At 37.3% G+C, this 20,815-nt stretch overlaps 1 protein-coding gene across 1 annotated transcript in view; it reads right to left on the bottom strand.

Annotated features, from left to right (window-relative positions):
- The window catches only part of KIF16B (kinesin family member 16B), a 141,240-nt gene that overhangs the window by 44,037 nt on the left and 76,388 nt on the right, over positions 1-20,815 (bottom strand). The window contains exons 19-23 of the mRNA XM_058801365.1: positions 18,166-19,521; positions 12,558-12,716; positions 11,636-11,741; positions 11,054-11,104; positions 4,181-4,303 (exon numbers count right to left, since the gene is read on the bottom strand). Coding sequence (XP_058657348.1) covers positions 4,181-4,303; positions 11,054-11,104; positions 11,636-11,741; positions 12,558-12,716; positions 18,166-19,521 — 1,795 coding nt within the window. The remainder of the gene's footprint in view (positions 1-4,180; positions 4,304-11,053; positions 11,105-11,635; positions 11,742-12,557; positions 12,717-18,165; positions 19,522-20,815) is intronic.

The raw sequence follows: 20,815 nt of genomic DNA, 5'->3' as shown, positions 1-20,815 counted from the left end.
ACTTTGTGCATCTCTGGTGATCCAAGATCTGATTTGGTCCTTGTCATCTTCTTTGTTTACTTTCCAATTTCTTGTAATGAGACTTGCAGGTAATAGCAAAATTTTATTGTTGTTATAGCTGGAATGATTGAAAAACAAATTTCAATGCTAAACAAAGTCTTAAGTGGCCCCCAAAACACAGCAATACTGCTAGTAGGACAGGCAGAATCAATCTCCACTTGTATAAAGAGAATTAAAATGCACCTGGCATAGCAATGGCATTTCTAGAAAATGGCCTTTCACTCCTACAACTGATCCAACAAGTCTGGGTTGGGATGATTTTCCTCCATTTAAAAAAAGCTGCATGACAGACTATACACTCTGTAGGAATGGGAGAGGGACATATGCAGGTGCTTTGAACCAGTAAAGCAATTCTGAAAAATCCCTTTCTTTTTACATAGTTTGCTAATACAGTTAAAAGTATTTTCTTAAGAACAAAAATCATACGGTTAAGTACATCTGCAAGACAGATTTGGGAATAGTCTTATCTAGGCACTGCTGTGATCCTAGATTTGCCTCAGAATTGTGGGTTGTTTTGTTTCTCCCATTCAAAGGCAGCATTTCCTATGTAAAACCTATAAATCTGAATGGAGATATCACAGTCCTGTCTCCTTCTCTTCTCATGATGACTGATAGAAAACAACCTAGGAAACATTTTCAATCCATTGCACTGTAAAGCACAGAACAGAACTTGTCCTCTTTCTGCTCCACAGCAACACAAGTAACACCATGACCACGGTAGAAAAAAGCAATATTCCACCTCATTCTGAAAGTAATGAGAAAAAAACAGGAAATGCCTCATTTCTTTATCTAGGCTGGTTAAACTGTCTACAGTCATCATGAGAACTTGTATTTCTTCATATTAATCTTGTTGAAACTGTTCCTCACACTAGGAAAACAGCATCTGAAAAGCTAGAAGTTTTCTAAAAAATTCTTATAACCTTTTTCTATTTTATTATTGAGGGTATTAATCTGATAATGTTGACAGAATATTAGATTTCTTACTAATGTAGGCAGTTATGGGGCATGCATCAGTTTCTTAAAGAACTATGTATCAATGAGAACTACCTCTGCTTTATTCCCACTCGGCAACAGTTCACCAAACTCAGAAATAAATTTGGACTAGAAATGTGAACTTTTTGAGCAGATTCAACACAGCATCTGGCTGCACAGAAATGCAACTGGATCTGAAGGAAAGCACTGTTTTAGGGTGCATCTGCCTGGATCTTTTCTTATGGAGTACTTGTCAGACATCACTAAAAGGCTTTGAAACACAAGAAAACCAATTTTGAAAGAATATCAAACAGGATAAATAAAAGGAGAGAACTCAGAACAATGAGGAAAAGATCAATGAGAATGAGAAGGCTTAACTACAACTTTCAGTATTGTCAGAGGATCCCTGCAGGGCTGTGCTTGATTGCAGACTTTGTTTCCATCACCTGCTCCCAGGAAACCCTGCATGTCTTTCTGAGAGCTGGAGTTCCACCTTCCCTGCTGCCTTGCTGCTCCTTCTGCCAACCACAGGTACTGTCTGCAACCATGGGCACTGTCCATAACAAATGCCACTGGTTTTATTTGTATTTTATATTTTATTTATTTATATTATATTTAAGAGCAAAAGCTCTTCCCACACTGTTATAGCACAGCCTTGTCTGAACATCCTGACACAACATGAAAGGAAGGAGGGGAATACGTGAATAGTTCTCTGCCATACTAATTCAGCTCTAGCATAAATATTTTTAGACCTGATTAAGGTATTACTGTTTCATCATGTCTTTCAAGACAACACATAAAACTGTCACTCAGATGGAAGCTTTTTTGGAAATTAATCAATTCTTACAGAATACTTAATAGCAGACTAGGACAAACAGCTCCATGGCACATTCCTGCTGCAAAAGAAGGTGCTGTCTTAGCTCTAATAAATTATCAGTTTCTTCCTGTTTTGAATTCTTTCCAGTCAGTTCTTGTAGGACTCACTCAACATCTTTAATTAGGATCTGTATCCAGTGGAAGAACCTGATTAGACAGAACATCCTGCTGGCCTATTCCCATACATGTCTACACCAAGAAGAAGTTTACCCTGCACTAAAACAAAACATTGTTGGTTAATATGTTAGGGTTGAAAGACCTATGAATTGATTATAAAGCTGCCAAGGGAAGTGGAACTCATTCTCTCTCTTCTGGCATTTAACAAAATCTTTACTACTGCATGTCATAAGAAATTAATATATTTGTTATATACAGAAATTTATTACATTTGTTGCTCTATATAACAATATGCAGGATTTAACTACAAACACAATGACTAGAAACATCTTTTGATGAAAATATATCTGAGATACCTAGAATTCACAGTTTTGGGGACGATCTTAAAATTCAACTCAATCATCACTTGTCACTTTGTCAGGTTCCAAAGTGCTATGACACACAGACAGGTCAGCTATCCATTTTCCCAAAAGCAAGAGGAACCTTGCTGAAGAAAGCTTATTTAGGACCTAGAAAAGAAAATGGGGCTAGCAACACCTCAGTCCTCCCCCACAACTGACATATATTTCAGATAACCTGAAAATAAACTTGAACTAAGTGAAGTAAGGTTGAAATCAGGAATTATTTTGACAGCTGACATGGTATTCTGACCTATGAGGAAGAGATTAAATGAATAGGTACATTTAGTCTCCTCCCTCTGCCACATTTTCCTGATTTTTAAGGCAAAAAAAATATACAAACCTACTATTTCAGATGTTCTGATTTTCTACAGAATAACTGCAGGAGCTTCTAGAGATAAATACAGATCAAAGCAGAGCTGGGAGCTCTGCATGGACAATGTTTAAAAAAAAAAGTTTGTGGAAGGTCTGTGGATTGTAGCATGGAGCTAAATCCTGACTACAGCAGGAGCAATCCACTGTGGCACAGAGACCTGGGGGGAAAGGAAAAAGCATTAAGCTTTTTCATTAGATTGATTCATGTGAGAGAATGACTATAAGAAACATCCCCAAAACTGCCAAACTGCATATGCAAACTCCTCCTTCATGCTAAGATCTTGTAGAGGCTTACATGGGTTTTACTGATGAAGGGAGAATGCCTGGTAAAGAAATCCACCAACGTATCAGAACAGAAGCTACATTTTTACTTCAGCCATCTTCACTAACCATTAGCTAGTCCAGTAAATCCCATGTGCTGAAAATTGAGTAGAAGAGTCCTTGGGGATGTTTCATGTGCACTTCCTCATCTCTCAGCATCTCCCTGGCTCCAGGCTTTCACTAGCCCCAAGAAAATCAAAGTTCAACAGGCAAAAAGGAGGTGTTCCACCCACAAATAGCATGGTATGTTTCAAAATGATAAATTTAATTAGCACAAACAAAGCTGAGACTGCCCATCTTAATAAAAGCCTTTTCAAAAGAGAGCACAGTTCAAAAAAGGTCCTTTACCCTGTGAGGAAGGTCACTCCTCCACCTCACAGCAGCTAATGAAGCATCTGGCAGCACATTCAGGAAAGGAGGATGCCAGTTCTGTCTCTGATGCCATGTGCATCAGTTATGCTACACATATGTCCACACACATTGAGAGCACATTTCCAATTAGACTTTAGATCTCGCTTTGAAAAAACACTGGCTGTGTACCAGAGGAAACAAAATTAGTATGCTGTTTTTCCCCCAGCATTTCTACACAGAAAATCAGCTGAGAGTTTGGAGAAGCAACACCTTGGAAATGCAGAGTGGGAAGAATCAGAACACTAAAGAGAGTGTGAAAGGAATCAAGCCTTTGTCTTGCCTATGTGCAAAATACTTAAATAAAGCTTTCATGCTTTCATTATTGCAGGTAAATATTTCAAATCTAAGCCTTTTCTACAGCTGACACTTGCATCTCAAAAAAGGGCTTTCCTATAACCAATATGCATTTAATCCTCATCTCTGGAACTCTTCAAATTGAACTGACATTGGCTCTGGAACTGCTCACCCCAAGAGTCTGGCCTCCATCCTCCTCTGCATAATCAACCCATTTGGAAAATACTTGTATTTATAGTGTCCTCTACTGTGCATTCTTCTCATCTCTCTTATTTAACAGCACCGAGAAAAAGAGAACCAAAATCCGCACTTAGTGGAACAACAGCATTAAAGAAAAGCAAATGATAAGCACTTACCTTTATCTCAAACTCATAGTGCTCATCCTTCCCCTGCCCACACAGCACATACCGTGGGATACTGATCTTGATGGGGTCCTTGAGGTCATCTGGATTTGCTCCCAGGGAACGACACACCATCCTCTTTCATGCACATACCAAATAGGGAGAAGAAAGGAAAACCAAAATCACTACACAAGGAAAAAAAGAAAAGAACTTCACTGAAAACGAGGATGTGTTCTTCGTCAGAGGAGCAGGCAAAGAGGAGGTAGAAATTACTTCTAAAATGAAGGAATTATTTGAAAACAAAGTGGATCTTGTCTTATAAGCAAGCTCTAGCATATTTTTTGTGCATAGAAAAATTCAGGTGAAGTGTATTAAAAATTATTCCTTTATTTGAAAAGGCTTTTTCAGCTTAGACATCAAAAACAAGGGAAAGCAGAAGACTTTTTATTACAACCCTTTCAGAAAAATCAGTGTATTAATCAAGTTTTCACAGTTACCTCTATTTTTTGTACATCTCTATCTTTTATAACAAATGTTTAAAATATCATGCAAAGCTGCAGGGGTCTAGGCAATTCAGAAAGCTCTTAAACTTTAAAAGTTCAAACCCATTTTATAATTAAATAAGCAATCCACAGTCACAATAGTTTCCTAGTATTTTTTTTAATCACATTGGAATCCCAGAAAACTCAACTATGATAAATTTGCACAGTCTGGACAAAACAATCTAAAAATTTATTTCCAATGAGGGCTCATTCCTCTGACAGCCAGATGGAATATGTAACTCTGAAATTATGCCAAAAAGAAAACATTTTTGCAACTGAAAAGATTAATGCTTTGCAGTCATTTTGCCCAAAAGGAGCATAAGCATTCAGAGGGAAAAAGTAGAAAAACTGCCTTTAAGGAAGTCCTCTGCTTGCTCCATTGAACATATTTGGTCTGAAAACCTTAATGAACTGGCACTTAAAAAAATAACAGCAGCATGACAAATATAAGTTAACAACCAAAAAGATTGATAAACTATCACTTCACAGTTATGACTGCGTTATATGTTTGTATTTAGCACTGCTATTCATCATTTGAACTGTGACTGTATTCTCAACATTCATCTTCTTTGTAGCAACTCCTGGTGACTTCCAGTACACATAAAGCTGGAGAAGGATTTGAAACTCATTCATAAACACCTCTGCCTGTCACAGAGAGCCTTTTGACACCACCATGGCTCTCAAGAAGAGGAGGCTGTTATTACATTGCCAGTCAATTATAAACGACAATGTAATTTCCCTCAACATTAGCATTAATAAAACAAAGAAAGTGAATTTTTATTCCACTGAGTTAATCTAGAGTATATTTACCACAAACGTTTTTTTTTTATTTTAAGAAACCATGAAAAAGTTCATGTTTGAATGGAAAAATATTTTTAGCAACCTTTGTTTTCATAAGAAATATTGTCTCCTGTCCACTTTGCTCTCTGTAATTACTGCCCACATTACCAGCTTTTCAGCTAAAACTCATTTCTGGAGCACTGAAATGTAAGCTGCTCTTTCCTTGGGGGAAAAGAGAAGTTCATTCCCCTGAAAACAACATCATCTGTTTTAAAATAGCAATAAAATGGTAAAGCCACTCTTAAAGCCACCTCTGTCAACGTGTAATTTATTGACAGTCGTTTTCAGTGAGCTATTACAAAGAGCGAATAGAGAGAAAAACAATCTCAAACACAAAGTGTTGAGGAAAATGCACCCTAATACATTAAATAATGCTTTGATATTCATAAACAATGATCTTTATTTTTACTTCACATAGTAAAAATAGCAGAAGTATATAGAATAAAATACACTGCTATGAATTTCTTTTTCGTGAAAGTGCAGAGTACTCACTGAGTTAGATTTTTTTAAAAGCACAGAAGAGAAAAATCATTATTGGGAAATACGAAATGCACAAACATTTAACTTTGGAGTATAATCAGAAAAAAACACTGGTTTCAGAGACTGATTTCCTTTAACAGCCTCGATCAAGGCAGTTCTCTCAGGTAGTGCCACTCAAGGCTGACTTTGGGCAAGGCCCAGAAGAAATCTCATAGTGATGTCAATGAGGGAGCCACTCCTGGGCAGGACTGACATGATGATATTATTCTCTCTACTCATTTGTGTACACGTTCTTTGTTAAAATACCTCAAAATAACATGACACATTTTGCTCATTTTTGGACTTCCTTAAGGAAGTAGAAATATAACAATAAAAACCCCCATAACTCTTTATCCAAACAAGTGCTCATCCTTCCAGACATAACTTCCCTACCCAAAGCAAACTATTTCTTTTTAAATCCCATGTGAGTTACATTATCATGCCCTAACATATGGTAAAAACAAATTGGAAATGTTCTTATACTAGGAGAGAGACTGAAGTCTAACTCTGTGTGATAGATTTCACCTCTGCTTGGCAATATGCTAACAGAATTTAGAATTTCATATTAGACACCACTGGTTTTTCTGCCAAGAACCATCTTCCTCAAACAAGGCAGATGGCATATTCAAGCAACAGGATTCAAAAGATATTCAGCTCCCCTTACAAGGGAAGAAACAAAAAATAGGAGACAACAGCTTATTTATTATTAGACCATCTGACAGGGGTTAACTTGTAAAATACCCCTCATCCTAAGCTAGAGGAAAGCCTTGACTAATGGAAATATTCTATTAATGTCCAACAGCTCCATTTCTTCTTGGGATGCAATAACAAAAAGACTATAAAAGAGGAAATCTCACAGCACCAACAACTCCATCAGTAAGCAAGCAGACAATGATGAAAGCAAGGCCAAGAACATTACATGGACAGAGTTAAACTCACTCCATCTGCCAGGCAGTGTCCCCAGTTGTCAGCTACCTAGCTGGAGCATGAGAAACGTGCTCACAGATGGCTGACTCCAAAACATCTGTCTTGCCACAGCAGCATCACCAAAGCCTGAAATGCTATTTAAAGCACAACTCCTTTTGCACTTGTGACAAATTTTGATATGGAAGTGCAATAAACATTAAATGGAAAACTCTGAAGAGGAAGAGAATTGTCAATGATAATATTCCCAAAATTGCACATATAAAAGCTGTAAATATCTAGTATTAAGAGCATAAATTGAAAGTAAGATTAAAAAAATCTGCAGATGTTTTGAAATATTGAGATCAAGGGCATGAAGTAAATGAGGAGCATGAAAAACAAAGATTTTTCAAAAAGATTAAGGAAAAGACAATCAAGGAGGAATAGAGAAGACATTAATGAAGATAGATAGTATTTGGAAGGAGCTAGAAAACACAGCCAAAATGGAAATCATAAGACAGAGCTGTAATTATTGTGTTCATCCACCTACCATATAACACAGAAGCATTTAATGTCCTCACTTTCTCAAGGAACTGTATGTACAGCATATCAGAGATGTACAGAATGCAAGCACTCAATTAATAATTATTACTGTTTAGATGTGTTTACACAGATGTGTTTACACAGTCTGTGGTATTCCCTCAGAGCTCAAAGGTTCCTTTTCTCTATTGATTAAAAAAAGTGGGGAAGGATTTTATCAATATTTATTAGCCTTTTATTTTGAATGTATCTAAACTCTTTTGGATTTCAATACCTAGTCAAATGCATAATTAGCCAAATGGCTTCTTCACTTGAACTGAATGTTAATTTCCAGATTTTCAAAGGGATATGCAAACTGCTTTGAAGAATTGATGGGATGACTCTCAGGAGAGTATTTATTTCTTTTTCACAGTATTTAGAAAAAACAATTCCTGAATCAGGTCCAACCTTGTTCCTTTTAGAAAACACAAGCTCAATTTATGTTCACTTCTCTTTGTCTGGCAAAACTGCACAATGGGTATTATTCAAACTCTACAACCAAAGGCTGTCAAATTGTGATCACTGGCATGAAGCATCCAAAATGTTAGGTGCAGAAAAAAAGATATTATTGTCCTTTAAGTGACCTGTATGAGGAGTTGTAAGAACAAGACTCCTATACACAGTCTGCTCAGCACAGTCTACATTCACTGATGTAGACAGCAGTATGTGAATGTCACCTAATGAAGGTTTAATCCTTCCCATATTTTCATAGAGTAAGCAAACCAGGTCAGCTAACTCAGTTGTTACAGAGCCATTGTAGTCCATTTGAAAAAAACCAATTATTTATATCTGAAGTCCAGTCCAGTGAAATCTGCATCGTCTTTCAAGAGCTGAAATTCATTTAAATAAACATCATCCTCCAAACAATCAAACTGTAATAATCAAACTTCTCATGTCACTGCAAATTCTTTGAGCAAGGTGTTTGTTATAGGTAAATATTGTGAGTAAACCATCTTCAGCAGAGCACAGAAGTCGAATATTCTGTCCAGCAAAGCCAACTTGAATCTCCTTTACAGTGCTGATAGGAACCTTGGAATACTGCCAAGGAACTCTGGCAGCTGCCTTGTTCAGCTGACAAAATAACAACAGACAGAATGGAACCCAACAAGAGCAAGCAAGCAGGTTCTGGGTCTGGTTTTCTGCAACTGCCAACAGACACCTTTCAACTCCTCAACCCTAACAGAAATCTGAGGTTAAGCACAGATGAAAAATTCCAGTTCCTTTTCCAGAGAACAGACTTGAAGTTTCAAAAAAACATCAGGAAAATGCACAAAGTTCTGCCTTAACACTAAACTGTTTTCTAGCTCTTTTTTCCCCCAATGGCATGCAAATTCTTCAGGGGGCTTTTCTCACAAAGGCATCAGAGATGTCCATGCTTATGCTCATTGTGACAGCCTCTTGCATGGGGGATTCAGGCTGAATGACATTTTGACATTTTAGCACCACCACTAGTGTAGGATATGTCTTTATTCATGCCTGACTTGAGGAACATGTTTACTTGCAAGTTTCTTATAAATGACAGATTTTTTATTAATGATGTTGCTTGGGCACATCTCTCACTTGCATCACACAAACTTCCTAACTCCTCAATCTGTTTAGAACCCACTGCACTGCTGATCAGCTGACTACTGGAATCTTGGTAAAAGCAACAAAGCTGACTGAAAAAATATCCCAAACTGGAAGCATGTTCTGGTCTTGCATCAAAACAAGAAGTTATTGACCTAAAAGAAACCAAATCAGAGGCACTGTGTGCTGGAAGCTGAGAATCACTAGACTGGTCTTCAACTATTGGTTGCACTGTCTTTAATGGGCTGTTATCTTTCTAAGTTTTTGTTTCAGAATGCACATTAGACTGAGAAAAGAGAAGGCACAATATGCTAAAGCCAGTTTGCTCATTTAGCACCCATTAAGGATCCTGCAGAAGAAATCTGTTTCAAGTGGGAACAATCAGACTCAGTTCTTGAGCTCTCACAATCTGGAGAAGTAATTATTTTATCACCAATATGATTGAAATTTTCAACCTTGTGGAGTGAATAAGCCACATCATTAAAATCAGAACTATGTAAAGAAGTAGATAAAACATTCTGATACAGAACATTCTTACTGTTCAAAGTATTAGTACCTTTAGAGTGAATTAAACTACTTCTAATGTCACAATGACATGCAAAGCTCTCCTGCTCTATGCCTTCATTCTGAAATGCCTTCTCTGATGTACAAGGGGAGGAATGTCTTCCAGAACTGGAAAATAAATCCAGCATTTCTGCATATGCCTTCTGTCTTTTATGGTCTCTTATTCCTGCATTTTCTCCACACAATTGAAATCTTTAGACAGAAATGGAAAGCCATAGTGTGGCTGCCACTGTTGACTTTTCTGTTAAAAATTCCAAAAGAAAAAAATAAAAATCTCTTTGTAAAGTCTCCTGACCAAAACATTTCTCTAACTGAGGATTGATTTTGATTAGATTCATACAATCATTCAAAATTGGTACAATCTCTCTCTCTCAAAAACCCAATAGCAGTGATTGAGATCTGATTAAGGAACAGTTCATCTTTTCAACCCACCGCTGCTTTTTCTTTGTACAGCATCCATTTCAGTTGGTTTATATATGCTTTACTCAAAAACCCCAGGAAATTCAACAGGCAATGCAGAAACTCAAACCCTCAATTTTTTTCCCCACACACACACAAAAAAATAATCCCATATGAGCCAACAGAGTGCAAAAAGTCCAACACAGCTGAAAAACATAAATGTAAAAGTCAAAAGAAATGCAAGTTTGAGGTGCTGCAGCTCTTCTGTTGTTACAGTTTAAATCCATGAAAGTACCTAGGATTTACTCACCAAGACAATAACTATGTTACAAGCAGCACTTAGACAACTAAATATGGTGGGAAGGGTCTGAGCCTTAGTTTAAAAATACATAAATACATAAATACATGTATTTATGATTTTTTATAAATATTTATAATAGATATATATATAATGTATTTATACATTATACAATCTAATGTATTTATTCATTTAATACATGTATAATACACCTATACATGAATCCTTCAGGACACACACAGCCTGCCTGGTTCCTTTTGCTACCTTACAGACACCCTTACAGCAGTTCAGTGTGAGTCAAAAATGTTATGTGTATTCTGAATTCAGACAATCATTGTATTAAATGAATTTATTTTAAATTAAATTTCATTCAATGCTCATTAAACACTTTTCTCCTCTAAAAATAATGAAAGGGATACTATTCCAAATTCAGAATGGTGGCAAAACAATGAAGACAGATCCACCCTAACACCACACCTTTCAAACAAGGAAGAGCCAGGTACAATCTGAAAGAAAATCACTTTGTTTCCAGCTGATAAGATGCACCTCCATCTCTGTTAGCCATTAATCTTGCTGTGAATTCAAAATTCTAATTATGCAGCTAAACATTATGAAATTTAATTACAGGGCATGCCATAATTTAAGACAAGCATTTCCTTCAGACAAATTATGACCTACCTCATACTTCAGCTTGCGTTGAATAGTGCTGTTATTGTGCCTCTCATTATCCTAGGCACAAAAAAAAGGTGCAGGAGGTTATTAAAAAGTGCCTTTCTTGTATAGGTTAATTCTAAAGTATTAGAGGAAGAGACATTATAATAGACAAAAATATCAATCAATATTTATTAAACAAATGGCTTAGAAGTCAATCAATCCACTCTTTGGATCAATTAGATCGCCAGTTTTTGAATAGGCATTCGTTTGTAAGTATGAAATTCCATCCAGAAGAACCTCAATTTTAATCAGTTAAATCTTTTCTGACATAAAATGAAGATTTTGTTTGCAAACTGCTTATTGTCATTTACACACTCTTTCCTGCCAAAAAAAACCAGAATACAAAATAAAAATGCCACTGAAAATAAATATATTATTAAAATTTTAAAAGAAGTAAACAGTAAATGAGGTAAAAGTTTTTAAAGTTTTTGGTAAATTAAGAGTAAGTAAACACAGGAAAACAAGGAAATTACTGAACAACAAAACTAAATCAGTGGTTAGACATGATCCATTGAAGGTCAGGATCTCTCACCCATTTCTGCTCACCTTCAAACTTTCTGTAGTCCAGGATGCACTAACATGATTATCCTCAGCTTTGTGATGAATATTCTGGAGCCTTCTCTGCACTTCTTGTTCAATAAAGGCATTTATCCTTTAAGATATAGAAAAGTGTGTGTGTGTATGGAAAAATAGTGTATTTTACATAAAAAATCAAGACAGACTAAAAGGCTCTTTGAAATGCTTTTAACCCCAAGTACTGCACAGCTCTTAACTGGCAGACAATGTTAGACCCATTTTATCCCTCCTTAAGGAAGGAACACTGACTTTTGAACAAGTGTTCATCTGACCAGTAAAGGTTAAAAATTGTTATTAATTAAACAAATTACTAGAGCACAGGTTCAGCCACTGCTGTGAGTGCAGCTCTACACTCAAGAGGCAGTGAGGGTACAAGTGATGAAGAATAAAGAAGGCTGAGGTTGCATCTTCAGTAATTTAACAGCTTGCCTTCACTGCTGCTCTGATATCAGCAACTTGGACTAGCAAAGGTTTGGTCTTCAAACAGAAGGAATTTTCCAAGAGCTGACACTAACAACTGCCATGTGTCAGTATAACAAGGGAAATTAAAGATTTTAGTGATGCCAGGCAGCTGTCCTATTAAAAAAAAGGTTTAAGGCAATTAAATTTACTTAGTTGCCTTAAGCATATATGAAGCAAAACCATATAGACAGGTAAACTCAAAATCTATTTAAATACCTTTCAGCCTATAGTTTCCCAACCCTGTATTCTAAAACAAACTGGACAGGAACAACAGCTGAGGCTATTGGCTATTTACAGCAGAACATCAATTTTATTTCCAGACCAGCCTTCCAGTATATAAATCAAATTCAACCCTGGCAGAATGGTCCTTCAAAATATCTCTTTTTAAAGCTATTGTTTGCATTCCATTTCAGGAATGCAGGTTACCTACCTTTCATCAACCAGTGGGGCAGTAGGTGGCTGTGCCTTTGCTGGGCTGGCAGGGGAAGTGCTATGGGAGAGTCTCTCATCTAACATTCCATGGTTTCCTTTCTGAGCTCCATCACCCTCATATATTTTTTGCTTCAGCTGCTGAATTTCCTGGTCCAGGCTACAAAGATATCAAAACATGTAATTTGCTTTGGTTTAGAGTTGATTTGAATAGATCTGATGGGAAGCAATGTGCCTACACTGCTATACATGCACATAAGATTGTAGATACTAATAAAGGTTTAAAAGTCATAATTGTTCTTTAAGCACATTTAGATAGGAAAATAGAGACAGCTCAAAACCACATTCCAAGAGTAGTATTAAGTCAAATAAAACAACTTCAATAATTTCCATCACAAGAGGTATCTAAATCTGTACATTAAATATTAATTCCCAAGGCCTAACCTATCTACTAGAATCACATTAATTCTCATTTTTAAAAAACTTTATCAATGACCTCAGATATTACCAATGACCTCAGATATTACCTTCCAGTGTGAAAGTAAATGAAGAAATGAAAGGAGAAAAAATGAAAAACTCAAAATACAGCACAAAAAAAAAAAAAAAAAAACAAAGAAAACCCCGAACATTGATGTGGCAAAACTTCTCTCTAAGAAAAATCTTTAAATTGTGTACTACACATATAAATTTTCCAGTTGTTCCATCTGTATATACATTTTTGAAAATTCACTAACAAACATTTAGTACTTATTGTATTTATACAGCTAAGAAATCCTCTTTTGAAACCTCCTTGCTTTCTTTAACAAATAAATTCAGTTCCACCCAGATTTATGCACAGAATACAACATTTAAAATTGGGTACTGTGTTTCTGACTAAAAATGCCTGAGGCACTTCGTATGAAATAAGAAGCACTTATTACAATATTCATCATATTACAACAAAGTAATCTTTAGAACATCCCTTTCACTTGTAAAGTAGCTAAGATTAGATTAGTAACACAGTAATAATCTTCCCCATTTTCATTACAATTTTTGTCTCTAAAAGTAATTGTTTTTCTAGAGATTACTTAGAAATCAAGTAATAAAAGAAAATAAGTTCTTGCTGAAACAGGAGAAACTATGCAAACCTGGGATTCTATCACTTCTGGTACAATTGTATATATCTAAACTGAAGTGCAGCTCTATATTCCATCCTGGGGGTTAAGTGAAAAAATTAGACAGATGATGAATGCTGAGGCTTAGGCTGAATTGTTACCTCAGTTTTAGAGTGCTTTTTGCAGCACTGCCAGAAGCCATCTATTTCTTTTGATTAGCACCAAAACAATCTTGTGTCCTGAGGGTAAGTGGATGAAAGATGGCTTATGTATATAGGAAAGTGTTTGCATCCATGGAAAAATCAATTTAACCACAAAAATCAGATTTACATTAAAGGAACAAAGCTTAGCTCTTGGTTTGTAAACATCCTACTATGAGAAGACATTACTTATTTAGCTACAAACTTAGTCAGCCTTGTGCTGCATCCACCAGTGAGAACACAGAACTGTGCCCTGCCACTTGCTTCAAAGATGGCTCTAAAGCTGCTTTATGCTCATCCTTGTCCCCCACACCACTGCCAGTAAAGCCAAAATGTGTGTATATATCCCAGTTGAACTTAACCTCAAATTATCATTTTGAGAGTAATCCTTGTTGTCTTGGGGTGATTCACAATGACATTAAATACCATAATTATCTGTGGCCAAAAACTGTTACTGTGTTTTTTAAGACCCTGAAGCCACAGACCTTGAGTGTCTGGTGGAATTGGGGGCGCAGGCATTTTAAAAAGTTCCCCACCTAAATTTTTTCACAGCATGATATTTCCTTTGCTGACTGCTTGATCTCTACTTAGGCAAAGCCTTTTCTTTCCTTTTTGGTTTGGTATTTTTTTCCCCTCAGATCAGAGAAACTGCAGTAGCAACGTTTGAGCTGCCTTGAGAGCAAATTCTGCAGCCGCTTGTCCAGGAACCAGGGGGCATCTACTGGCAGAAGTGAAGCAGAGCTGCCCTGCTCCAGCCCAAGCTGCTGCTGACCAGCACTGAGCCTTGGAGAGGACACATTTAGTGGCCTCAGTCCAGCTGCCCTGCTGTGCCTTGCCATAGGGAAGCTCTTTATCTGCTGCTGGAAGTGCTCTGTGAGGCTCCTGCCTTCCCAGCGGATCTGATCTGGGGTCGTTTATCCCGGAGAAGAGGAGGCCCAGGGGAGACAAGGCAGTGTCGGGGCACAGGTTGGACTTGATGATCTCCATGGCCTGTTCCAACCTTGCTGATTCTGGGATTGTCTGAAACCTGATCCTGCTCCCCAAGGTGCCAAGTCAGGAACTGAAGTGGGGAGTGAAGGCAGAGAGGCAAGGGCAAACCTTGTCACCACATCCTGCACAGCCCGAGGCTGTCCCAGCAGGTCCCTGTTGGAATGGGTATTTCAGGCCTGCCTTTTGTTTCACTGCAGTGCTGAGGTCAAGCAGTTCAATATCTAGCAGTTATTTTCTTTTTCCCCCCCTTGCCTACTGGCATTCTTTTTCTTCATAAACTAATGCTTTTTCACTTTCTGCTATGTCCCAGACTGCAAGGCAAGATGTATTCTATTTGCCATCTCTATGGCAGTTGTTTTCTTTTAAGTGGGCAGTTTTCATTGTCTCTTCCACACCCACTCCTCCCTGGGAGGGGAACATCTTTTGATAAGAGGCTATTGAGTGTCACTGCATGACTGATAAGAACTACAGCATCCCATTGTGAGATGCTCTGCCCAGAGGGAGGAGCCAAGCATTCCTACTGGGATATAATCTGGAGATTCTGGAACACCAGCACAGCTTCTCCACTGGATTCCCAGAGGAGCAGCAGCTGCCTTTGCTTCCACTGGATCTTCAGAGGAATATTGCACTCCTTTCTACAGGATCCCTGCTCCAGCAGAACCACCCCTGACACTGCAGGAGGGCTGCAGCCACAATTCCAATGGGACTGCCACCAACACCCTGACCCACAGGGTGTCAGGTTGTGTTCTGACTCTGGCAGTGTTGTTTTGGTTTACTGCATTGTTTATTTAATCCTTTTCTTTTCTTCCCTACTAAAGAACTGTTATTTCCTGCTCCCATATTTTTACCTGAGAGCTCCTTAATTTAAAATTTATAGCAATTCAGGGGGGGTTTCACATTCTCCACTTCAGGGGAGGCTCCTGCCTTCCTTAGCAGGCACCTGTCCTTCCAAACTGAGACACTGGTATTAGTATTAATTTCTTTTTGGTGGAAAGGGATTATTGGAACTCTTAAAGGAGTTAACTCATTCCAGGCCATTCTCCTTTAAATTATCTCAAAGCAAGACAGCTGTAGTTTAAAGCATTTTGAGCTTCCATATTACTCAAACAAATAAAAACACTGTACCTAGTTATGACGGACTTACACTTGTATAGCACTTTAAATGATTATTTCATTTAAACATTTTCAGATAGTTAACATTGATTGAACCAGAGCACATCATTACATAATGGGATCTAGATAAACAATAAGAAAATTATATAATTCATATGCTTACTGTGGCATCATATACTGTGAAATGTGAACTCAAACACAAGAGCAGTAAGTAGCCTGAAATGTTTAACATATTCTCATGTATCTTTAGATCTTTTTCTTGCCTCTACATTCACAAAAACATACTGAATTGAATTATTCAGGCCCATGGGCTATTCACTGAAAGACTTCAAAGTTTTATTTAGCCTGTGAAAGAGGATTTTGAAGTAAACAAGAAAAAAAATCAAGGAAAAAAAGAGGGGGAAAAAATATCTCTTTACTTCCTCAGTATCTTCTCTAAACCTCAGTTTTCTGGCAGACAACATTTTTTCACTTATCACACAACCCTATTTTTGTGGAACCTCCAGTTGTCTATAGCTCACTTCAGTCAAGTGAGATGCTTAGTGTAGAAAATGAGATTCTATGTTCACAACTATTATGGAAAATAATGGCAATTTCCACAAAATGATGAATCGGTGTTGAAAATGCTTAACTAAAAGCCAAACAATGTCGCTATAAATGTTGAAAAAGTGACCTCTACACAGTCTATATAAAGCAATTCTTCTGATAATGGTTTAAAAGGAATGGAACACAGAAGAGCTCTTCAATTTGGCTACAGGCAAGTTTCTTCCTTCGCGTGGCTTTTTCCACATCTGTTTGAAGGGCTTATGAAAAAATATTCAGATAAATAAGTGAAATATTTAAAAAACAGATGACAAACGCTACCTCAGTAAAAAAAAACTCATTTTTTCACTGACAGTCACAGGTTTTAAAGCTCCAGTATAAGCAAATCAGGTAGCACATTTAAAAATGGCAATTCTGCATGTTTTCAGTACTACAGGGATTGAACACATTAATCTTAGTGAATTTTTGCTCAGGTCAAAAAAACACCCAAAAGATTTCTTCCTCTTCTTCCACAGAGAAAGATCCTTCCCCACCTGCCTGACTTTTCTCTGAGCCTCCCACACTTAGGCCAAATGTAATGCTACAAGATATCTTGAGTACAACTGATGACATTGCTTCTGTGCCTCAAAGGGACTGGCACCACACTGGGCAGTAGTAAAGCCTCTGTATATTTTCCAATAAGCTTAAAAAGCAACATCAAATTTTATATGGATATAGCTTATTTTTATTTAGCCTTGAAACCAGAGCTGTTAAAAAATTAAAAATATTTGCCCACATTTACTTTTAATACCAGAAGGGTTCAATACATCACCAGTTGAGAGGGACAGTCAGTAGGTTTAATGTGACAGTCTACAAATCTTGAAAAACATCTAACTTGCTGCTAATAAAGAAAATGAAATGTTATACAGAAATCATTTTAGAGAAAAAAATTGTTAGATGGTGCATTTGCTGTAAGGGCAGAACATAAGGATGTCTCAGCTTTCTACATAGGTAAAACAATTTAAGTACTGTGATGGCTAATGCAAATAATATCCTGCTGAGGATGGGATAAGTATCCAAACATACCAGAACTCAATGGACGAGCAAAAATCCTTTAAAAAGCAGCAGAGTTTCAATTCTGGGTAAACTACTTGAAACTCATGAAGAAACTCAAGTACTGGGACATTGAACAAGCTGTGCTCTCAACATCCAAGGTGTAAAATTATTCCCTATTGTATTTGCAGGGTGCTTCAATGAAGGCAGGAATGATGAATCTGACTCCATGCTCTCACAGGGTAATTTATTATTTATGATACTATATTAAAGAACACTATACTATACTAAAGAACACATAAAGGATGGTTACTGAATGCTAAAAGGATAATAACGAAAACTCGTGACTCTCTCCAGAGGCCTGATATACAGCTTGCCACTGATTGGCCAATGAGTGAAAACAATTCACACCAGAATCCAACGAAACAATCACCTGTGGGTAAATAATCTCCAAACACATTCCACACAAGCATAACACAAGAGAAGCAAATGAGATAAGAATTGTTTTCCTTTTCTCTGAGGCTTCTCAGTTTCCCAGGAGAAAAATCCTGGGCAAATGGATTTTCAGAGAATGTGAATGCCACAATTCCCTTTTTGTGGACAGGTTGTGATAAATGGAAGGCACTGCAGCACTCACCGTTCTCGGTCTTGCTCAAGAGCTTTCTGTTCAGCTTCCAGACTTGCCTGCAGCCCTGCCTGCTCACCACATCTGTTGTTCAAGGTAGCCAGCTTCTGTTTCTGCTCCTCAATTTCAAAGTCTATGGTGGAACGCCGCTGCAAAGCAGAATGCCTCCTTTCTAACTTAGCAACAGCTTGCTCCAGTGCCTCTCTCTGCTGCTTTTCCCTTGATTCAAGGATTTCTTTTTCCTTTTTCCGAACCTTCCCTTCCTGCCGGGCTACGTTGGCAGCGAATTCAAAGGTTTCTTGTAGCTGCTGCAGCTGATTTGTGCTAGCCCTATACTGGGCAAGCTGCTCTTCTTTTTCTTCTATTTCTTTCTCTATTTGATAGAGAGTATTATCTAACCCTAATAAGCCCCTGTCAAGGACTTCAGAAGCTCTTTGTTTTTCCTCCAGCAGAGCTGGCAAATGATCACTCTTCAGGTACTCAAGCTGACGTATTTTAGATTGGAGCCTGTATTCCACTGGCTTTATCTTGTCAACTTCTTCAGCCTTGAGTACGGCATCCATAAAGTTTTCATCATCTCTCTTGAGATTTAAAGGCTCTTCATGTGCAAATTTTAAGTGCTCCAGATCTCTTTTTTCATCCGCTATTTCCTTTTCTAGGTGATCCATTTGTTGAATTAAATCTTTTTCCAAAATAGCCAGCTGTTCCAGCTGCTTCCTTTTAAACTCTATGAAATCATGCTGTGCTTTTTCTAATTCTTCATGGTTTTCATCACCTTCAGATCGGGCTTCCTTGACTTTCAAAAGAGATTCTCTGATCTCTTCAAGATTTCTTCTCTCTTCTTCTAGTCTTTGCACATCCCCTCTCTTCAGGAGCTCTATCATGATCTGCTTCTCTCGAAGCTGTTCCTCCAGGTGAGCCACCAGCATCACCTGTTCTCTTTCCTGTTCTTCAAGTCTCTTTTTTTCTGATTCCAGCTTAAGATACTGATCATCTTTTTCCTTTTTCAGTTTTTCTAGTTCACGAAAAATCTGCATTTTCTCTACTTTTTCATTATGATTAAGTTCATGTAATCGCTGCAGCTCCTCTTTGACCCGGGCAAAAATTTCTTCCTGCTGCTTTTTCTTTTGAAGCTCTATCTCCTGTTGTTCCCTCAATCTCTCCTCTTCAAATTTTTCTTTTTCAGCCAGCAAATCCTTTAACCTGCTTTCAATGTGAACACTTCTTTGTTTCAGGCTCTCCTCCTGTTTTCGGATTTGCAGCTGAACTATTTCTGTCTCTTTGCGCTGTGACTCCACTTCTTGCTGCATTCTTACAAGTTCTGCTTTGTCAGATTTCTGCTTTTCTTCCATCTCTTCTATTTGTTTCCTACAGTAAAACATTTACATGAAGTTAAAAAGGTATGGAGTAAGATTTTTGACTATATATAACCATTTCTTGTTTTAATAGTTTTGTTTTGCTACCAGTTAAGATCTTTCATTTCTTGGAAATGACTCAATGCATGAGACAAATCAAAAAGAGATTCATATAGTCTTTGTCAGTATAAAAAGCTGTGGATTTATAAAGTTGTATGAAGATATGTTATTTGGCACTTATTAAAAAATTATAGGCTGTATTAGTTCGCTCAAATCAAATAAAAATATCAGTAGAACATATCCATGCACACAGTGCAGAGTAAATATGTAATTTTTTTACATACATACATTCTCATGCACAAAAACTTGTATAGAAGGACTTGATTAGCAATTTGCCTCACCAAAATTAAGCCAACAGATGAATTAGAGCAATATTTTCATTTTAGGTAACTCAAACCGAATTACTGACAAACAGGATTGTAAAATTTGACAAATTATTATGTCCTGTGTAATCTCTCTTACTTGAGGGTTACCATTATCCCCACAACACAAGCAGAGACAACCTGCAAGTCAACTGGTTATTTTGCCAGAAGTCAGATGAATTAAAGTACAAGCAAATCAATTTCTGCACAACCTGAATTCAAATTCCACCAACATAACAAAAAAAATAAGTATCAGTGATGCTGTGTTGCATTAGTTGCTGAATAGTATCTGTCAGTGCTCCAGAACTTCAGGATTGTTCTGATTTACTTCACTTAGCCCAACTGCATAAAGAGCTCTATCAAAATGGAGCACACCATCTAAAGCTGAGAAGGCAGAAAGGTTTTCAGCTTTTGAATCTCACCAGTGCTGAGATCTGTAACAAGGCACAGCTATCACTTCCACAGTCATAGCAGGTATGATGAGCCAAAACAATCCACTCAGCTTGCCAGCTTATAACAATGCTTTCTTTTGAATTTCAAACCAGCTTCCACATAATGTTCTGAAAAGCACGTTTAGCATGCACATCCCACACCACAGTTAGATATGAGAAAAGCAGAATGTAACACGTGAGTTTCTCCTATCACACTTCAATCCAAAGACAAATAAACCATAAAAAAGAGATACTAATTAAGAAGGTCATTTGCCATCTTTTAAAGCAAAACCATGAAAATAAAGAGCAAGGGTAATATATTGTATCTGTACAATCTACCCAGTGTTTCTTTGCTAAATATCAGTTAGCTCCAATTCAGCTACTCAAGATTGTCTGCTTGCTGAATAACACTGTGATTCCAAATTCACAATGCAAAAGAGTTTATAACTTGTAT

This window comes from Ammospiza caudacuta, chromosome 3, assembly GCF_027887145.1.
Source record: "Ammospiza caudacuta isolate bAmmCau1 chromosome 3, bAmmCau1.pri, whole genome shotgun sequence".
NCBI lineage: Eukaryota > Metazoa > Chordata > Aves > Passeriformes > Passerellidae > Ammospiza > Ammospiza caudacuta.
The sequence above is the reverse complement of the archived record's forward strand: the minus strand, read 5'-3'. Positions and strand labels throughout refer to the sequence as shown.